We start from the raw sequence: 23,281 nt of genomic DNA on the forward strand, positions 1-23,281 counted from the left end.
TATGTTAATATACATAAATATATCATAATATTATAATCAATTTAGTTACATTTGTTTTATATATTTATACATTTTTTAAAATTTAATCCATGGTGATAGCAATATATGTGATATACAAATTATATTACAATAGTATTACCTATAGTTTACACGTATTCATTTATATTAAATATAGTGTGGAATATTATTAACAATATGCGTATATCGCGGTAGATGCAGTTCATACGCACTGCAGTATTATGTTATATATTTGTTTTATCATAAATCATTGTGTTAAATTTGCAGACAGCAATAAAAATTATGGTTTATTAATTTTCGAAAACGTTTGTTTAGTATATCATAAAATATAATATTATATAATATTCAGTGACAAACTGGCGTATGATGAAGTAAAAGTTTAGTGGAGGGTAACAGTATGAATAATATAATAACAATTTCTAATTTTAAAATTTTAGTTTAAAAAATATATTAACTAATAACATAACACTTGTATGGATGTGCAATGTACATGATACAGTACCTATAGGTGTTCATAAATAATATTATGTATTTAGGAATTTATTTTGCAGATAATATTAAGCGCTTAGTAAATAGTTACTAAAATGTTATTATAAGACCTGTAAAACTACAAAAGTTTAAATGTATCAATTTTTATGAAATAGTAAAATCCGTCAATATATTTCTTTTAACCATAAAAAATAAAATAAATGAGAAACCTATTTAAAAAAAAAAAAAAAATATAATAATAATTAAGTGCATAGTTTTGAATTGAATTTTAAAAATTATCTATTGATGTAAAGATGCTCTGAAATTAGTGTCTACATAGTTACAAAAATAAAATTGCGACTTTCTTCTTTAGGGACATTGATTTTCATAACTCAAAAATATAAAACTACTATTTTCAGTCACTTACTAGTTGTAGTTATGAAATGGCTTTACGACCTCTATTAAACATCTGTATAATATGTATAGATAAGCGTATTTTAATAACTCTACAGTCCCCCTTCGTCCAATAATCATTAGACGATCAGTTTTCTCAAACTTTTCGCCAACAATTGCGGATTTGATATCACAATATTGTACGGTTATGCGTGTGCAATCGTATACAAAGGCCAACAATTATCAGATTATTATTAAATTATTAAGTTTTCGGCGGCAGTGTTTGCGTTTTCTCACCGATGACGGCTAGCGGGACGATGTACACTCGGCGGTTGCGACGAGACAGCAGGTTCAGCGTCGGCGGGTCGGTGCAAAATTCCAAAGCGCATCCACTCGGCCAGCAAATCGGCCGTGCGCGCGCTTTTCAACGGTACACCGCCGCCGCCGACGGCAGCAGTTCTTTGCTGACACGTCTCCGGCGCTGTCTGCAAGCTACATCTCATCGCTGCATCGTCGTCGCCGCCGCCGCCGTTTCCAGCAGCTTTGCTTTATTACTATCGATTCATTGTACTGTTGTTATCATTATTGTTCATAATTCGCCTATCCGTCTTTTCATCGGGCCAGAGCTGTTGCGAGGCAAAGAGCTGATCTTCGGTCGCGTTGACAACGAGATCACTGACTTTTGTCTGCCATTATTTCCATTTTATAACAACTTATTACACTTAAGCTATACATTGCACATTCATATCGAATTATTTGCGCCTGTACAACATCCCGTTGACGACGCGGACGTCGCAGCGGTGGCAATCACCACGACGAGCCGACGACATGAGATGCAGTTGGCCGCCAGACGGATCCGATGGATGTGTTTGTTGTGCGCGTGCGCACTGGCCGATCAACGCGTCAACACCGCGAGCAACGACACTGCACAAACAGGTAGCACTTCCATCAGTCCTATCCCGTCCCGTCTGTCTCGTTCGTCCCTGCAAAGATCGTCCGTCAGACCTTTCCACGAGCTCACGTGAACGTACCACCACCAATCACTCCAATTACCATCGCGAAAGCGCTCGACCTACTCAATCCTCTCCCTCACAGCTTTCTAGTCCCCGGGTCTGCGGGTCAATGACGCACGCTTTATGTGTATATTATAATATATTATAGTATGTAAGCTCTGATCGGTCCACCTTATCTTCCACAGTTCTACCTGTGCGAGTTTATGTTGTCATATGGGGTGTTTTATCGTTTAGGATACGCACTAGTTTTATAAATAGGACGTTACGCTAGTGAAAAAAATGATCTTTCAGTTATAATACACTATAGATATACATTGTATTTCCCTTTTATTAATATAAAAACATATCTAGTTTTTATTAATCTAAAAGACATTTATTTTTTTAATATAATGAAATTTTAAGTTTATTAACTTAAACAAATGACGACCAAATTTTTAATTTTATGACCAGAAGCATATAATACAGCTTATAGTTTAGTTTTTGATTAACAGTAAGCTCTAAAGTTAATCTAATTATATTAACATAAAAGAGGGCAATCCTAAAAAATTGCATCAATCCAAAAATAGTACTCTGTTTTTCAAAATTTTAGATGAGTATATTATAAAATTAATTTAAAACTTAAAAAAAAAAATAGTAAAAAATATTTTAATTTGTAATAAAAAAACGGATTAGCTTCATTTTTAAAATTAATCAGGCAAAGACTAATTAATAACTCTTTATTATATTAATAAGTTTTTGTTAAAGTAGTTATGTGTTTTTTTATTTTTTATTTTTGCATCACAAATTCGGCGTTTTTACTATTATTGAATAGGTTTTTTAGGTATATATACTACCTATATAATCATTATCTATCATATTTCTTATTTATTTTAAGACGATCTGACCACTGTTAAATAATACTCAGCAAACATCAACTATTTTTATTTATAGCTCATTACCTTTTTTTTCATAATATACGTAATAAAGTTACAGTCAACGACAAACTGTATCCGGATATTTACTTTAGTAAAATCAATAGTTACCGATAACCGCATTTATTTAATTTATATCATCTAGCAGTTCTGGTCGTATATTTACGACAGTTGATCGTGACAATAAATTATTATATACGATGGTAGATACACAGTAAATTAATAAAACTAAACATTTACCTAGTTTTTTATGGACACATAGATAAAGGATTAAGTTTTAAACATATTTTTCTTTTTTTATTTAATTTTTTTAAGTTACATTATAATTTATAGAATATAGTGATTACAATAAATAATATTATAATTTCCAATAGGTGTAGACGTATTATATATCAGCTAGGAAATTGGAAAATCGTAATTGTTTAAAGTTCTTGTCCTCTAGAAATGTAAAAGTTTAACCTTGAGCAAATATAATAATAAAAATGGCCAATACTATTGTATGCATTTTCACAAATATATATTTTTAAGACTTGTATGAATTTCCATTTATTATTTATTTAGTGATGTTATATTTAATTAAAACTTGTGTTTAAAACAATTATTAAATAAAGTAAATGGAAAAGTCAATATTTTTATTTTTTGTATCGTTTTATTTGTGTTGATAAATAAATGATATAATAAAATAAGTATATATTTTTTAATTATCACTTGATTTCTAACTTGATATACAGATAGATAAATTAAAAATTTTTGGTTAGAAAATATTGTACAGCATGGGAGTCAGAGAATTTGGTTTTTATAATTATTAGAGTTAAAACCAAGTATGAATTTATCTTTTTTGAAATTTTTTAATATAATTTTTATTTGGTATAATTAATATACACGGTTGATTGAATATTACATTACGTTACCCTGTAATGGGTGCAGCTCAAAATAATTTATTACACGATGATATTGGTTAATGGGTCTGCTGTTGAATTTTTGTAAATAGCCTAATTTGGATCAAAATCATGGTCTTGCACTATTCTTTTATCAATACTGGATACAATTTGTCAAAAAAAAAAAAAAAAATGCACGAACATGGACATGAACAAATGACATTTTTCTTGGTTGAGCATACCACTCTCATAATGACCAAATTACTTTTGAAGGGTAGTCATGTATGTATTCAATACATTGTATTGTCAGTGGTCACCATATAAACCCATTGCAAATTAATTAACTGTATGCACCTTCCAACATAAATGTTAAATTGGTAGGTATATACACGATCAGATAATTCACTTTAATTATTTTTTAATATTGTTTTATTTTATTTCTTTTTAATAAATATAATATAACTATATTTTTTTCGATATAAGTTATATGCTTTTCAGACTCGATAAAATGCACGGAAAAAACGTATTAGTTGTATAATTCAAGTACTTATTTTATAAAAATAATAAATTACAATCTTTTATTTTAAGATAATTTTTCGTTTAATTTTTTTTTTTGAATTTAATATGAAATAATATTAAAATTAATGTTGTATTTTATTTCGTTAAATAGTTGATAAATTAAATAAATTTTTATTTTTTTACTACCGTTATTGTTTTGTTTTTTTTAAGTAAAAGTAAGATTTAAAATTTTTTAGTTTTTCATTCATAGATTGAAAATATTAACTAAACACAAGACAGTTCTATGAAAAAATTATTTTTTAAGTTTTTATTTGTAGTTTTAAATACGAAAAATATTATCGACAAATTGTAAAACATTTTTTACATCATATTAATATTTTGTAAATTGTTTAATTTAACTGAGTTTTTTTCAAATATCTTGGAATCATTTCCAATGAGATGGCTCTTGCCTAAATCTAAAATTGTAATCTAAGTTGAATGGTTTCTGACACTTAAGACGTCTGGCGTCATTGGAGTTATCTAATAACTGAATAGCCAATAAATTGACATGATGATCTGCCTATTCTCGTGTTTGTGAGCTAATCTTTGGATTTCATCTGCTATTGTAGGGAGCATCATATCACGGTGAATCACATTGTTTCTTTCAATCTGGTAGGCTGTGGGATGGTCCAAAGTGCAATTTTTTGACAGCGGTTTAGATTTGCTGCTTAATTACATTAGTAACACGATCTATTTAATTGATTGTCGAATATTTGTTGCGAAATCCAAATTGATGTTTTGGTATAAGAGTCTTAACCATGTTAAATATTATTTTTTTATGTAAATATTGAATTATTCCATTATTAAATAATAAGTTAAATTAATATTATTGGTTGATATAAAAATTCAATGAATATTAATTTGTTTTTATTGTCATCAAAAATTAAACAACATACTTTTCTGACTTCATTACATTTTCATAATTTATTTAAAAAATGGGGTAGTTCGTAGGTGCATAAATCAAATTAATTTGATGTATCAAGTTAACGTTATTATATTTTTATGACGTTTTAAGTACATTATTTTTAATCCCTATTGAAAAAGTCATTAAAAATATTCTTTGACATCGTAAAAAACTTTTTATAATCAAACTTAATTAATTTATAGTCAAAACAATTTATGAACTTATTGTAAAATATAAATTTTTCATTTTAAATGTTATAAAATTATTACTTCTATGAATTTATTGTTATTTAATATTTAAAAAATGTATTTTATTAACTTTTGCAACTTTAATAATTTTTGACCACCTGTTGTATTTTAGTTCATATCATAACATTTTTTTTTAATGTAAGTTGATATATTATTATTTCAATTTAAACACTGTACACAGTTTTATAGAATGGATTATTTCATTCCTACAAACGCAAAAAAAATAACGTAGGTGGATGATAGGTTGTATTATATTTAATTTTGCTTAATACAAGAACAACAATATAATGTTATCTTGTTTTTCATTATCCAGTTAAAAAGTATTATACTAAATAGTAAATTGACTGTGAGTGTTTTTGTTGTAATAATAATAATAAAAAAAAAAAATTTAGCCTTGGAATTGATATATATATATATCTTACAATACAATTTTTTTATAGTTAATTTATAATTTTAAATATTCAATATATAGCTACAGATTTTTTTTTTGAAAATTATATCTATGTCTATTAGATTAATTAAAAAGTTGCAACCATCCATTAAGCCACATGATATATATTTTTGAAAATAAACGAAAAAATTTTGATTTATAGATCAATTGGAGAATAATTATTTTTTTTAAACATAAATATTATACAATTATACAAATACGTAGTAATTAAGTTTTAATATACTGTCAAAATAAATAAATAATTATATGATATCATATTTTTAATATTATACAATCAAATTCAAAACTAAATTATAATAAAATATATTATAGATCAATAACTTAAAGTTTAAAAAATAAAGAAAATCTTATATAATCATGAAAATGGTTTACAAAAATAAAATATATATATATTAAAAAAATGTGATACTTTGTAGTTACATCTTTTTACTGAAAAAATTGAGAATAGCTCTAGAAATAAGTATACATTTCTTCGAATAATAAGTATGTACAAAATATTTTTGAGCTGTTACGCTTTTGACTTTAAAATATTGTATAATTTATTATTATAAATAATATAAATTTTCCCATTTTTCTCTCTACTAGAATACATATTTTTTTATGCGTGTTTGCCAAGTATCAGTAGTATCACACATTAGTTGTAAATCATTATAGTGTATATGCGGTTCTTTCTAATATTTGGCAACTTATTATTGGTTATAATTTATATATATTATATTAGTATCATCTACGACTCTACGGGATAGTATTTTTCACTTTATTAAAAAAAAATTTTGACTTCTAGCTGAGAATCAAAAGTTAAATTGTTAATTCTAAATAATCACTTTATTGTATATATTTGTATCAATTTAGTATATAATACTTTAATACACAACGGTAAGTATTAATTATTGTAATTCAAATTTTCTTATTCAAAATCGCGTGTATCATTTATAAACATTTCACATTAGTATCATTCAAGAACAGCTGATATACACCATTAAAACATATTTTTAGAAAAATAAGTCACTATTTCTCTATAAATTAATGAAGTTGACAAAAAGAAAAAAAAAAGATCAATAAAAATACTGAATCGAAAATAATAATAATATGATACTTGCATAAAATTATGTGTTGTACTAGAATAATGAATAATTTAAAGAGAGAATTTAAATTAATTTTTGTATTTTTTAATGAATAAATTGCAAAAGCATAAATTGAAATACTTTTCATGTTATCCTTTCCTTATTATACGTTGATTTTTTATAGCAGTTTTATAATTGAAAATTATAATTCATTATGAAAAGTTTAAATTGTATTTTTCGTACGATTTCAATGTTTATGTGAGTTAATCTTTTTAAAAAAGTTTTTAATGAAACAATTAACAATTTTAAGTTATTTTTTTTTGCTATTTCAATAATTACTTGTAAATAATAAATAATAACTACAGTAAATTTTTACTTCTTGCGTATTTAAAGAGGTTGTTATCATAAGAATGGAACAATTAAGTTGAAAACATTTTTTTTTATAATTTATTTTATCAAACTTTAAAAATAAAATTTTTTTGAACTTAATTAAAAATTGAATTCATAAAAATAAAAAAATTTTATAACTCTGTGAGAGTATTAATTTAAGTATTTATTTTGAAAATTAAAGTAGCAATACTAATTTTTCAAGTGCAAACTTCATGTTGAACTTTAATAACATTTAAAATATTAGTAATATGTAAAATACCTAGCTTATAAATTCTTGTCAAAAATTACGTATGAATTAGTTGAGTATTATAACTTATTTGTTTTGTATAAAATACATATGTATATAAATTAATAACAAAGATAAAATTTAATTCTAAATTAATTTTAAATGGAATTTGAATAAAGGGCTTGCCATCTGGGAAAAAGTTTACTTGTGTGCATTTTTCATCAATAGTTTTAATTTTCCCACCTAAAAGACCAAAGTCTTTACATATCTGCGAAGTATAGATACTTTTATGTTGATATGATAATTGAAAATAATTTTTAATTTGATATATTTTGGTGACTAATATGGATGAATTTTTATTGATGCCAGCAAAACGTAAAACTAATACTATAATTTTAGTTTAGTTGTTTTAGTATACTTTTTAACAAAAATAGGCATTATCGAGTTAAATTACTAAGATATACTTTTAATACAATTTATATCATGGATTTTTAAATACACTCATATTAACTATATCGACTTTACTGATATAAGTATTTTCTAGCATAATTAAATATAATTTGATTGATACAAATGTGCAGTTCTAAATATTTTTATTCTTTAGCATTTTTTTTTTTATTTTTTAAAATTTTCTGTGATAAATTTTATTTAAAATAGAAGTAAATGAAAAATATATTACATGATTCCTACCAAAAAACATAAAAAAAAAAAATGTTTAGTTACGTCTTATAATTTATAATACCATTGTAAGTATTTATATGTTAATAACGGTTTATTTAAGTTGCTCGAAATGTTTTATAGTTATCTATTGTTTTTCTCATTTTATGTGTCAAAATTATTTAACTTGAAGTAATATGGTTATTATTTTCAATTAAATATTCGATTTTAAATTTAAATTTACCATAAATATGAAATAGATACTAATTAAGCTAATAGAAATAATGAAGTAATCTGGGTAGAATTATTCATAGAATATAACTATCACTAAATATTTTAAAAATAACTTTAACAAATAAAATGTTTACACTTACACCTTATTTCAGTTTTTCATCGTGAACCTATAAATAATATTATGTTAACATTAGTTTTACTAAATGATTGATAAAATGTACGTTAAATTGTATGTCACGTCATGCACATAATTAAAGGTATATGTTAATATTACAGTCCATTCATCATTGATATGTATCTATAGAAAACTTTAACAGTGTTATATCATTATTATCATCATTATTATTATTAGACTTGTAAACGATTTTCCACTATTCAAATGATAATACGTAATGGCTATAATTTTATTACCCCGCTGGCTTTGTTAGAAACTCTTTAGAACTATGTGTCTGCATGTTAACGTAACTATATGAGAGAATAAGCAAGATTTTTCTCTAGAGTTTATGTTTGAGACTAAAAAAACTATTATAGATATAATATATAATTTGAACAATACTTTTTTTTACATACCAAATTTAAATAAATCATTAATCACAAAAGTTTTGAAAAAATATATTCAAATTTATTATCATATTACACATTTTTAATTTTTTAAACGACAACATTCATTTTTAATTTTATAATTCAATATAGTTTATTTTTCTGAGGACTTCTATATTAATTTAATCTGAAACCGCTTATCAGTAAAATTTACTATAGTTAAAAGTATTATTTAAAGTTTATATGAGCTAAGAAGTATACCAAAATTATGTGGGTTTTCCCTATATAACTTTACTTTGCTCAAATACAATTATAATTGCTCATAAGTTATGGCTTAAAAATATAATTAACTTAAAGTATATACAAACATAATATACATAATATGTTTACCGAGGGAATAATTGTTTAGTAACGATAAAATATTTTTATAAAAAAAGTCAAGTGTACATTATGTTTTATTTACAATAAATTATTGTGTTATTAATCAAAGTAAAATTGAAAAAAAAATTATATAAAAACAATAGACCAATTTATCTCGTATACATTTTTATAAATTAATAAATGTGTGAGTAGTTCTTTTTTGGTATTTATTTTTTTAATATAAAGACCGAATATTCAGCCTTACTAAGTAGTATTTGTGAGCAATAAATTTAACTTGAGTTTGGGGACGTTTATGTATATTATTGGTGTAAATTTAAGTCAAGAACGAAGAAATATGAAAATAATATGTATAGGAAATCAATGTGCAAAAGTTAACGAGCACCAACTGTTCCAATCTGTATACGTCATGAAAGTTCGTATACATATATGAATATATATCGACTTGTGTTATTTCAATAAACACGCGTAGAGCGTAGTACCCTAATATTGTCATATAAAATAAATTCATTTTTTCTTATACGTAGGTTGTTATTATCGTTCCAAATAGAGAAATATAATATAATACAAACCGTACGATTATTAAATATTATAATAATAAACTCGTATGTTATACGTTTATTATACATCTTGTGTTTTGTAATTTTAAACAGTAAAAATATTTCATTATGATATATTTGCATAATAAATTTTATATTTTTATTTAATCCTAATACTTTTAACAATATTTTAAATGATAATAACGGCTAGCTTTAAAAAAAATCCTGTTTTAACACGGCGCATTAAATAGGCAATTTTGATACGTATTTGTGTACGATAATAATATTATTTAACTATCACATCCATTTACGACTAATAACTAATGTTATAATTAAGAATCTAATATTTATTTATATTTTTATATATTTATAATACGTCTTATATTAAAAAATGTATAATAATTATTACATAATTTACATTTTGCACTAATTAATTTTGATAAGTGATTACATAAATCAATTATTGGGATTATATTATTATATTATACTTGGTACTTGATATAATTCTCTATAAAAACATTTTCAATTTATAAATACTATTTAGTAAATCATAAATTTTGTAAAATTGCTTAAATTTAAACATTAAATACAACCCAACTGAAGTTTAAAGCTTCAATGTTTATTTTTTAACTATATTAAACTTAAAATAATTTAATCCGAATTAAAGATTTTTAGCTTCAGTTTTAAAAGTTAATACTGTAAAATTAATACATTTATTTCTTTGCTCAGAGTCTATAAAAATTATATAGTATAAAATATTAGTTAGGTACGTGGTGTTTTGTTATAATTTTTTATAATCTTATTTGTTTGCTTATACTATAATTTATATAAATAAACTAATACTTATTTTAGCTTTTTTAAAATAAAATTATTATGAAGAACAATAAATAAACCACGTACAACTAATTAAATGTGCATTTAAATCGTGTTATGTAAATTTCAACACGTTTGATTTTAAAACAAATTATTAAAGTAAATGTAATATTCGCAATGATAAGTAAAACATAGATATATTTAAATAAATAAAGTGGAGGGCGTTATAATTTAAATTAAATAATTCTAAATGAAAAAATATAGTTTCTATTTTTTTTTAGTATACATATTTTGATCGATCAATTTAAATGCTAGCTGGCCTGAAAAATGTTGTTTTTTCCCATAAAGAGTTTTTAAATTTTATGGCAGACCCGCAAAATATTGTTTTAAGAATGGTTCAAAGTATTGTTGTCACAAATACTCTATGAGTATGCAAATCTCAGCATAACCTGCATATAATCACAAATTCATACGAAAAAATCACTTTATTTTTTCCCCGAGATTTTCAAATTTTCCGGAAACCTTTTTTATTTTTATTTCCATAAAACTTTATTATGAAGTATGAACTATCATAGTAAAAAAAAAAAACGAGCCCAATTGGTCCATCCGTTTTTAAGTTCATATTGAAATATAGATAGGTGGAGTAATAAATTATACAATCTTTGTTGATTTGTTTTTATTAAATCTCTCTTATAATTGTATAGAATATTTTTTATATATATTTTCTGGTTTACACAAATATCTCTAAACGAAAATAAAGTAATTATTTCGTTGGTTACGATATTCATTCAACATATATTTAGTAAGTCATTCAAAGAAAATCAATATTTTTTAATTTGAATTTATTAAAAAAGTATTATTTATTTATTTTATAACTTTATTAAATCATACTTCTTATTTTTTTTTTTTTTTTGTGTTTTAAATTAGAGCAAATGTTTTTCTAAGCATAGAAATTAATTATACAAAAAATAATTCAATGGATTAAAATTCTCTAATATTTTGTTGATTTGATATGTATATAAATATACATTATATTTACAAAAAAGAAAAATTTAATTTGTAATTATATTTTAGATGACATACCTAGGTAATGTATTAAAACAATGACTATCTTACTACTTTTTTAGCCGTGATTTTAAATATTAAGAATTTAAAATTAATTAACATTATTTTAGGACCTTATAACACATTAATTTTTCTATCACGATTATATCGTACAAAGAAATATGAATATAACATTTTAAATTGTGCTGGTACAAATTATAAAAACCTACTATTTTGTACTATTCACGTCATAACAGTATTATATTGTGTACACTTTTTTCTGTCGTGTAAATTTATGTTAACGTTTAATAAGTTATATACTATACGCGTTAAGCGGTTGATTGATTCGCGTACAGAGAAATAAGTTTTTGAATCAATAATATTATTATAAGACCATTTTTTTGGAGGGAAATTTGAATATAATAGGAAATATTACTTATATTATGTATACAATATTTTTGAGTAATTCTATATACTGAATAAAAGTTACGAGTTGTGGAAAATTGACGCTCATCATTGTCTCTAGATATGTGTAATACAGGAACAGATATTTTTAACTTTTATTTAATTCTATGTGTGTGATTGCAGGGTTGGGAGAACAATGTTTCCAAGACGACACGTGCCAGTTGCACGACAAGCATGCGGTGTGCGCACAGGTGGACCACAACGCAATATGCAAGTGTAAACAGGGCTACCATATCGTTACAGTTTCCAGGCCTACCAATGCCAGGAGCAGTTTTTGCGCCCAAGGTACTTTTACGATAGACATACCTAGTTGCTTTATTTGTAATATATATTATATTATATATATTACATTTAAGTTTGTTTCGTATGGTCATAATATTATATATCTAATAATAATATGTTAGTCGAATACTGAACATGATTTATGTTTAGACACGTTGGTATGTATATATATATATATATTATATTATATTTGTATATAAGTACCACGTGCGAGCACACATTTTAATGCAGTGCGAAACATAAGTCTATTCATTTAGTGAAATACGACATAGTATTCTTAGGCGTATTTCAATATTATAATCGTATAATATATTTTTGTACGCGATTGTATAATAAAATTTATTATTATGGTTTATGTTTGTTGTTGTCATCCTGCAGACGATTCGGACGGCAAAGCTGGCGGTTCGTCGCTACTCGGCGTCGTGGTCGGCCTGTTAGTGTTCTCGGCGCTCATCTGTTTCGGGCTGCGCCTGTCCACGGCCTCCAGACCCCGGCATTTCCCGACCACCAACTTATATCCGAACAAGCTGCTGTGTTCACGTCAAACTAGTAGGTCGCCTCCTATCGATTTTTGGCATGACGTGTGTGTGTGTGTTTTTGTGTCTATGTTTGTGTGTGCGCGCGCGCGCATCGGTCGACGAGGTTGTTGATGAGGGGGTTGGTCGATGATGGTAGTGCGGTGGTGTTCCTCCCCCAACCGTAGGGTAAGACTTAAGGGAGGAGTGCTCTCGGCCGAAAAGAGACCACCTGGTTTTCCTACTCACCTCGTGTTATACGTATATAATATAATGATACGTATTACGTAAATACGAATACAGTATACGGGGCGGGTCGTGACGTCTGCACTTCTAATAAAACAGCCACCACGTACTTGTATTGCTTTCACTCTATAGTATAGGTAATAGGTATACATGGATTTTAATGATTATATTTATTTACACGGATTCACGTATTATACGCATAACTAACTGCGTGAATTAATTCATGAGCTGTGCTATTTCGACGCGTCTTTACAACCCTCTCACGTAGTGGCAACGATCATCATCGGCCAACGACCAGCAATCGTACACACATACACACACATGTATACTAACGTGTGTGTATTGTGCTCTAACTATATATTATATGACCACTCTATATCGCCACCGTCACACGGCGCTGTATCAAGCGAATAATTGTGAACGGTCTGGGTGCTATACAATGGTGGTCGGGGTCGCCGCGACGAATGTGGGTGGGGGTGGAGACAGTGATGTACGATCAGCTCTTTTTTTTCTGCTGTTTGTTATTTATTTTTCCCATCTCCCCACCACCATTTAGAAGACCTAAATTTATTCGTTTCGCGGGTAAAATAGGTAAATAGCGTTTTTTTTTCTACCATAGATTATTATACCGTTTTTACGAGTTTCCATTCATCATGCCGTCAGTCGTTGGGTTGTTATATTGTTGTCAAATGTATACGTCTATACCAGCTCGGTAAGGTACCTCTATTTGCTGTTTATTCACGCACATCGAATTATACGTCGAAACGCGAACAGTACATTTTATAGAAAATACAGTTCATAATATAATTACATTTTCGATAATATACGTGTAAAAAATATATATAATAAAGTGTTATTTATACATTATATGTCTTACATAAATTTAAAACATTATACCAAGTATGTAATCAGTTTTAAACTTTTTTTTTATAAATAGGTACCATTAACTTAATATTTTTTTTCTTGATTTAAAATTTTTACAGAAAATAAGTTACCTTTAACTGTACAAAATATTTTAATAAAATTTTTAGAATTTAATTTTAAAGTTTAAAGATTCAATACCCGTGATGTACTTATATGTATGTATGATGTCAGAAGGGTGTATGATATAAGCACGATAGTTTGTTGTAGTAAATATATTAGAACAATTAATCAATAGATAATACTCATTATTGTACCACAAGCTAGTAACTTAAACTTGATTCTTATTTTAAAAACTTTCTTACATTTCTTAATAAGCTTGATAGGCATAACAACAGTTCATTAAAATTTTCAAAATTTAGAGGACAAATGTCGAAAATTTTTTTCATTTTAAATCAATAAATATGTAAATATTATTTATTACTTAATTGTGCCTGTATTTTATATATATATATATATATATATATATAAATATATATTATTTTTTTAGAGAGATAAATATTCGTGAGCAATTAATCACAATTATTGTTGAAACATCAATGAAAAAAAAATTAATATTTAATATATATATATATATATATTTTTTTTTTTGCAATATTCGTTTAATAATTTAGTTTTTATTTTATTTTATAATAAATTTAAAACGAGATTATATCTTATGATTTCTTAGTTGATTTTGCGTTTTATTAATTTTCATATATTTTGACATGGTAAACGAAAAGCATATTATGTCAAAAACTTACAACATATAGTTGTGAACTGTTAGACTAGATACTCGAAATATGTGAAATTTAATCAACTACATTTATAATACGATTTAAAGTTTGGTCGTAATATAATTAATAATTCTTTGAATATTTTGGTTGCTATGTTTTTCTGAAGTTCATTATTAGGTGCGTCACCTTTGTGTCTACATAATCATATTATAGTAAGGATCAGTGACTGTTTTCACCTACAATTTTATCTAACCAGCGAGTGAAAATTTTTTATAGCAAAACTTTACACTCCAAACAACTATAAAATTACTCTTGATTCAAAAAAAAAATTAAATTAAAATCATGATAATTAATGCTGTATGTCTAATGCAAGGCCTAACATTTTGCAACTATAAGAATGCCAACTATGTATAATAAATATATATATAGTGTATGTGATTTGTCCATTGCAAGGTTATATAAACATATTTTTCCAAACAATTTTTATTTGGTCACGTGTTTACAGAAGCATCTTCGAGCAAACATTACGGCACGTCAGATTCTGCGGCGGCCAATGGACAACAAAAAGACGAGAGTACTGCCGGTCAATCGGAAACCAAAGATGACGATACGAGCAGGGTAGGAGCTGCCAGGGCAGCTGCTTTCATATTGATCTCTTGCCGGCCATCTACGTCGGAGTCAACAACGGCCTCACCGAGCAGGGCAAAAAGGGCAAAAAAATTGGGTATCTAAACATAATATAAAATCAGTGCATAATTATATACACTACCTATATATTATTATTAAACATCACATGCATCTGGCACAGAACGATCGTACACTTCGAAGCCCGTGGCTTGATGACAAATTGTCTATTTTTCTTTTGATAAATGTAGGCTATGGTCGTACCGGTAGTGATCCAGCTGTGCACAGTACATCTTCAGTGAAAACATACAACTTGAAATGGTATCAAAGGGACCAGCAGAGAAGGCATTCGACAAAGAATAGGGAAGCAAAAGGCACTCCACCTAGTCATTGTTCGACCGAACAACTAATACAAAATAGTTCGAAAGTAAATAAAAAAAACATACATAACACATACCTATACATCTTAAAAAGTCCGATTTGAAACGAAATTCATGGTATTATTATTATTACTTAAACCTCAGCTGTCTCTATTATGTTTTTCTACATATTCTATACAATCCCGATTCATCTTATTAACGTCTTATTCTTCGTAACAAATTCAAAATGTAATAAATTATACCTTTCACTCTTGACCACGGTTCATTTTATTTATACATTGCAAAGCGAGTTTTCATTGTATCGGGATAATGCCACATGTCATGTGCATACGTGGAGTTTGAGGACACATACAATTCCACTAAAATATGATGTTGAATGAATTTATCGTTTCGTCGAAACTAAATGTTTATTCATTAATCATTAGTAAGAGATTTTATTTTACGTTTGAATGCTGTATTGTATAGGTACTATTTATTTTGTAATTATTTTTCTTATAAGTAAAAATAAACTGAATTATATCTGAAATTAAAGTTGATAGTAACAAAAATACTATACCTAAACCTAAAAATATTGCATTTTCATTGTTTTCTAACCTTGGTGTTACTTAGATGTATATGTATTGTAAAATTTAATTTTTAATTCTTGCTACATTGATACATAAAAACTTTTATGTAAACAATAATTTAATAACTATTATATAATTTTGATTTAAATATTTAAATAACATAAATTTGATTATTCTCAAAATCTTAAGCTCAAAAATTTGAATAAAGATCACGGAATTTGCATATTTGATTGAATCTTGAAATGGGATTTAGTTAATTAAAAATAAATATTTCTTGTCAATTTAACTATAAAATACAATTAATTAATATAATTATCTAAGTTTTTAAACTTTTATTACTCTGAAAAATCACATATAAAATAAAATATAAAATAATATTTATGTTAAAAATTAAAGAAATGTATAATTATTATTAAGTTTATTTTTACATATAAAGTTTTTTTTTAATTCCAATATGTAGTTTTTTTTAAAACATAAGTTTAAGTCAAGATTAAAATATTAGTTATTGATTGTTTGAAATATTAAAAAAACCTGAAGTCTGTTCAAATTTATAATAAATATTTTAAAATTTTAAATCCGTAACCATCAAGAAACAGATTTGTATTTATACAGATATTTCCTATTTACTTTTTGAAAAAATACATCAATTAACAACTACGTCTCGAGTTTATATAGAATATTTAATTTATCTAATTTTGTCGTGCTTTGCAGGATGAATGCTCCAGAAACAGTCAAACCGCGTTAAACTCTAAAGATAAATCAAAAGCATCGTCGGTGAGTCGTATCGAACATAGAGCGCTGGTCCATCATTCAGCTGCGGCGATTAGCTGTGGCAACGGCGGCGGAAACTGCTCGGAACCCGTGGTCACAGTCGAGTTATCGGAACAACCGCTACAACGTCCGGAAGGAATTATTACACAGGGGACACGATGAAACGTATAGGTAGTACGTGTAATTATGATAAGAAATGTTTATAAAACGATAATATTAAAACTATTATCGTATTATTTATAGTGTATAATTCAATGGTTTAAATCCGCGTGGTTAAGTGATATAAATTCTCTGTTATAATAATGTAATGAAATATAATATACTCTGTTCATGGATAGACCGTAAGGCGGCCTTGAAGTTATCACTTGTAATAGATACGAGAAGGGTTGATTTGTGAGAGGGTAATTGTATTGTCCGAGATTTTTTTATAGACGATGTAGATGCAAATAATAGGTTTGTTCGAAGGATCCTATTCGAGTATATCATCCCTGAAAACAATTTTTTTAAATAGTATTACGAGTTACGGCCGTTGAATATTTTTAATATTTTATTCAATATAATATATTGTACTTAATCGTACCTCAATAATACGGCATGTTCACATTTTAAACTTATGTTTAATCATTACAAAATGTTCATTTCGTCATGACGTGTGTAGATTGGTAATAAAAAAAGTGGTGCAGGGTGGTCGCATTTATATTTTATATACATATACCTATCGATTTCGCATGGGCATATTTTTATCGTCTCTCGTCAAACGCCACTCGATAGCTGCTTGATGAAGTTGACAATTTTGGTTGAATTAAGTTTAAATAATATGTCATATGTTACAAAATACTCTCTGTATATATTGTAGACGTATACGTGACACTATCTGCAGAGTACAGTCACGTAATGTAGTGAATAATGAGATATAATTATATAAATACTTACTTGTGTGTATGTGTGTTTGTAACTGTGTGTATTGCCCATTTGAAATAACTTGCGATGATTTACCATAAAGGCCGTGCCGGGTAGTTAACTAAAATTTTTCAAAACTTATACTTCCATGATATTCCTTGCACGAGGAACAATATTTTTATATAATTTCTAGATAGTGTTTTATACAAATATTTAAATATACAATATGTTTGAACGTATGGATTATATTAACTATGTATACTATACGTATCTGGTATTATTAATAATGTTAATATAAGTTATGATTATTGTTACCTATATATTATAATATATAAATGAAAAAGTCGTAACGTGTGCGTGCTTTGTCGATGTTGAGCCTATTCATTATTATTAATCAATGAGTGTATTATTATTATTGTTTTTATGTTATATGAGTAAAAATAATAATAGGTATTATAATTTATAATTAATATGGAGTAATTTAGCGAGTATGAAAATGTGTGCACTCGAATAGTAAATATACTATAACTAAAAAATAATATAAAATTCCGTTTTACAAATATTGAAAAACAGCCAAAGTTTAACGATTTTTAAAAATCCATCACAGGCATTGTATTATATATTACATAACGACTTATTTATTATCATGTATTCGATGAAACTGCAATTTCGGATTTAAGTATTAGTAAAAATAAAAATAAATAATTTTATATTTTTTAATTCAGTTATGATAATTTCAGTTCAAATATAAATTTAAAGAATATATAGTATTATAGTAATGATACATTTGGGTACCTACAATATAATATAATATATATATTACCGTTGAGTTATTAAAATACAAATTGATATTGATTCTAATTACGTAAATTATACTACCATTTTGTATAATATTATTGTTCAGTAATAAATTATTATTATAGCGTCGTTACAAATGGTGTATACATGATAAGGACAATAACTCATTAAAATTAAATATATTTATAGTATTTATTGAATGGCTGAATATTGTATGCGTATCCACATTGTACAGACTATAGAGCTAGCACCTAAAAATTATTCAATTAAGGACAAAAAAAAAAAAATAAAATAAAATAATAATAATAAAATAAAATAAAACTTTCCGAAGGCTGCAGTTTGTATAATTTAAGTTCATTATACTCGTATAATACCTATCACAATAATATATCAAATATATTGATTAGATACTTAAAAGATACTTAAATACAATATTTATCATATTAAAATAATTTAATATGGTTAATAAATTATATTTAGGTTTAATTTTTCGAATGATTTTTTTTTTATTTTGTTTTGTTTTAATTTTCAATATTTTATGACATTATAATTATAATAAAATACACAAAGAGGTGTGATTTATTTATGTGTTGATTATTAGTATGATATAAATATAATCGTATATTAATATTATAAATGTATAATAATTGTGTACTACTATACCTACCTTTATATTATATAAAATATATTTTGAATTATTAACGTATAGGTACTTGTATTTAAGAATGATAATAGAGATTCCGACACAAAAACATAATCCTTTGTTATACAAAAACAGTAAGGTATTAATAGATATTTAGAAAACATGATTGTTTGTAGACCAGAGAAAACAACTAAGTTTCTTTATTCTGTGTTTATTCATAATTATTGTGGATGTATTATATTTATACTTATAGATCTCAAGTTACTATTTTATAATATAAAAATAAATAAATACATATAATATAATATTTGTTACTGCATACATCGAATATCAACTTAAAATTTGTATACAATACTCGTATTATATAACAATATATTCAAATACAGTAGACGCCGCTTTTAAGAATCACGGATATAAGGTTCAGTCGCTTATTAGACTCAAAATCGTCTGGAACGGTCCGGACGTATCCAAATACATTAAAAAAAAAATCGGTTTTAAGACTCAAATTTCGTAAAATAAATAGTAGAAAATAAACTTTTTTGGTTATAATTTAGAAATAAATTGGTTTTGAAAAATGAAATAATATTCGTGTTGATTATTTCTAGTTTCTGTTGGTACCTTATAACATATAATAATTTTTATCGCAGATAAAAGTTCACATTTATCGCAACGATAATTATAACGATTATAATTTTAGTTCTTTTTTTTATCGGGATTATTAAATTTATTCAATAATAAAGTATGTAATAATATGTAATATGTGTTAATGTATTAAAATCAAAGCAAAATATGTAGTAAAATAAAATTTATAAATACGTAATTAATTTTTTTTTTTCCACTTCGCCTATAAGATTCATTCGGTTAAAGACTCACTTTGTGCTGGTCCCAAAGTGAGTCTTATAAGCGACGTCTACTGTAGTTGGTTTATACTATTATAATTTAATTTTTAGTCATGATTTTATTTAAAATGACTTTCATGTGAAAAATATATTACTTTTATATATATTCCTAAAATTTTAAATTGAAAGTGATAAAACAGAAATGATATTCTACATACGTCTGAACAAATATTTAAGAATATAATTTAATATATTATAGATAACATTACTGTTGTTTCTCAGCGTAGCAATTTTAAGTTTAGTATCGTCAGTTTTTATTTTAATTTTATTTAAACAAATAAAAACAAAGTATACATAAATGTACACAAAAAAATCACTGAGATAACCATCTCTTAATAACACTATATGAATCAACTTAGTTTATATAATATTTCATACCCCACTTATTCAAAAAAAAATATATAATAAATCTTGATTCCAGATTCTTTCAAGTCCGCAAGATCAGCGAGAAATAAATTTAAGAGACATGGTATAAATTGAGAGATTAGTTGAGTTAAGTTACACGTAAGGAATAATTTATAATATAGTTTTGTAAGTTTGGTTATGGTATACATTTTTAAATATTTATGTTTGGTTATAGTCGCACACTTGGGGGCACCAATAATAATACGTATAAAGTTATAATATATTGAAATTATTGAAAAGAGTGAATATTTGATGAATTAACTGGCTCTCAGATCTGTATTTTGTTTAGGATTAGATAATAATAATATTGTAAATCATATAGTTTTTATTTTATGAGGGATGAAAAATATGAAGTATAATATTTGCCATTTATATTTTATTTTTGAGGCGAGAATTTTATTAATACATTAATCTCTAATATATAAGTACCAATATATTTTGTTAAATTAAAAATCGGAATAGTTACGTTATTTTATTATATAAAAGACATTCATGTCGACTAAAGGAAAATGTGTTTTGAGTTGATTTTCACTTGTTAATTTTAATCATCCGGCGCATTTGAACCAAGTTTCGATTAGATGTACGGAATATTGAAAAATGCTGCTTAGCCAAATTTATATCATTTTAATATGAGGTTGTGTCATCATCAAAGATGGTTAAAATTATACTATTTGTTTGAAGGATATTATTATATCTGTAATTAGCTGTGAGTATATTGTTAAGATCAGGAACTTAATCGCTACCTTGAGGAACCTCAGCATCAATTGTGTATTGAGGAATGAAAGTGTTTACTTGTTAGGAAAATTCCAGTATAAATAATTGTCCTGGGATTATTGCTTTTATGTGACGATTGAATCAGTGATCATGTTGACGAATTGTTGAGTATGAGAATCAAAAACTGAATTAAAAGTTAATAACTATATTATTATGGTGAAGTAAGATGGATAGGATTCTAACGTGTATTACTTTTTCAAACATTTAACCTTACGTTGGTAGGTATAGTGACGTAAAAATATATTGGTTCCCGTTTGCAGGTATCACGGAAATTAAATTGGTCGTAGACAATCTCCGTTTATTCGATATGTTAATAAACCGAAATTACACGTACCCTAATAGAGTATTAGAGAGGAGTTGGGTTTTTGTATCTTTTTATTTATATTTTAACTGTAAAATTAAATTAAAATTAATATTACTAATATTACTTTTTTTTTTTTTTGTTGAGCTTAAGCCCGGCGACTAAGGCCATTTGCTGTTATAGGAGTTAAGAATTATGGTAGAGGTAGATTGTTTTTTACGATTGTTACAGTTGATAGGAAACACGTGTTTGTGTGGAAAGGTTTTAATCCACTATGACCCCGGGTGGTCACCCATCCGAGAGTTAGTAGCTGTGGTCGTTACTTACTCCCAGTCATATTCTGCGACTGGTAGCTGCCAACGCATCATGTTAAGCCACAACTAATATTATTGTGAAGTGTGAATAAATAAAATACTATTGTTAGTCAATGAATAGCAAAGGAATGGAACGATCCCTTCGTTTCAATAGTTAAATTTAAAAAAAATGAGCTTCAGATATACCATTGACTTATCTGAGAAATTTAGAATTATTAGTGGAAGTTACTTTATTGTTGGTATTAATTATATATTTGTAGTGCACTTAACTATATTCTCGTTTTGTTTTTGGTTTTTGTGACTTGTTAGAATGAGTGTACTTCAAACTAAACTATTAGTATGTAAATTATATTATATTCTGCCGCATCATATTATCGAATTTATAATTTACTATCCACCCTACTCTTTTCTACTCAATAACTTATTTTTATTATTTTTTCTTCTCCTCGAAGATTTAATATATAGGGTTTGCCATGCATAATATTTGCGCTGGATTCGGAAACATGGAAATTTAGTACATTATGATGATATTATAATATTAAATTAAACGATTATACTTATAATAATAAACATCGTTTATGATTTAATAAATTAGTTTAATGATTACTTTTTTTTAAATGTAAATTATATGTGTTTAAAAGGTGTTACGATAATATTATATCATAAATTCATAAGGGTTAATTTATTTGATTTTAAGTAATATTATATAAAATAATAATATAATATTCACTACTGTTTGGTTGGCCGTACAGTTGAAAGTCTTAAGTCTTAACTCTTAAGTAAATTATCAATTTTGTATTATTATGCATTTTTAACATTACACATGTTTAAGTGAATACATATTATATACTTACCGTGTTATATACCATATAATAAACTATGTAACGGTTATATATTATATTATATTTATTGACATGGCATTATTACTCTAAAAATGTATGTCATTATATGATTTATGTGTGTTATTTTATTATTAATATAATAATTATTACAATGTTAAAAGTCAAATCGTATTAATTATTTAAAATTTATAT

The 23,281-nt window shown here is 25.9% G+C and overlaps 1 protein-coding gene across 1 annotated transcript; it reads left to right on the top strand.

Annotated features, from left to right (window-relative positions):
- Window positions 1–1,349: 1,349 nt before the first annotated feature.
- On the top strand, window positions 1,350–18,348 carry LOC112591226. The gene is made up of 6 exons (XM_025334980.1): window positions 1,350–1,815; window positions 12,316–12,477; window positions 12,853–13,023; window positions 15,378–15,596; window positions 15,748–15,923; window positions 17,154–18,348. Exons 1-6 carry the CDS (start codon window positions 1,713–1,715, stop codon window positions 17,373–17,375), a joined length of 1,053 nt encoding a protein of 350 aa, XP_025190765.1. The 5' UTR covers window positions 1,350–1,712; the 3' UTR covers window positions 17,376–18,348.
- Window positions 18,349–23,281: the final 4,933 nt, after the last annotated feature.

Source organism: Melanaphis sacchari, unplaced genomic scaffold (assembly GCF_002803265.2).
Source record: "Melanaphis sacchari strain LSU unplaced genomic scaffold, SCAv2.0 Contig12_pilon_pilon, whole genome shotgun sequence".
NCBI classification, from domain to species: Eukaryota; Metazoa; Arthropoda; class Insecta; order Hemiptera; family Aphididae; genus Melanaphis; species Melanaphis sacchari.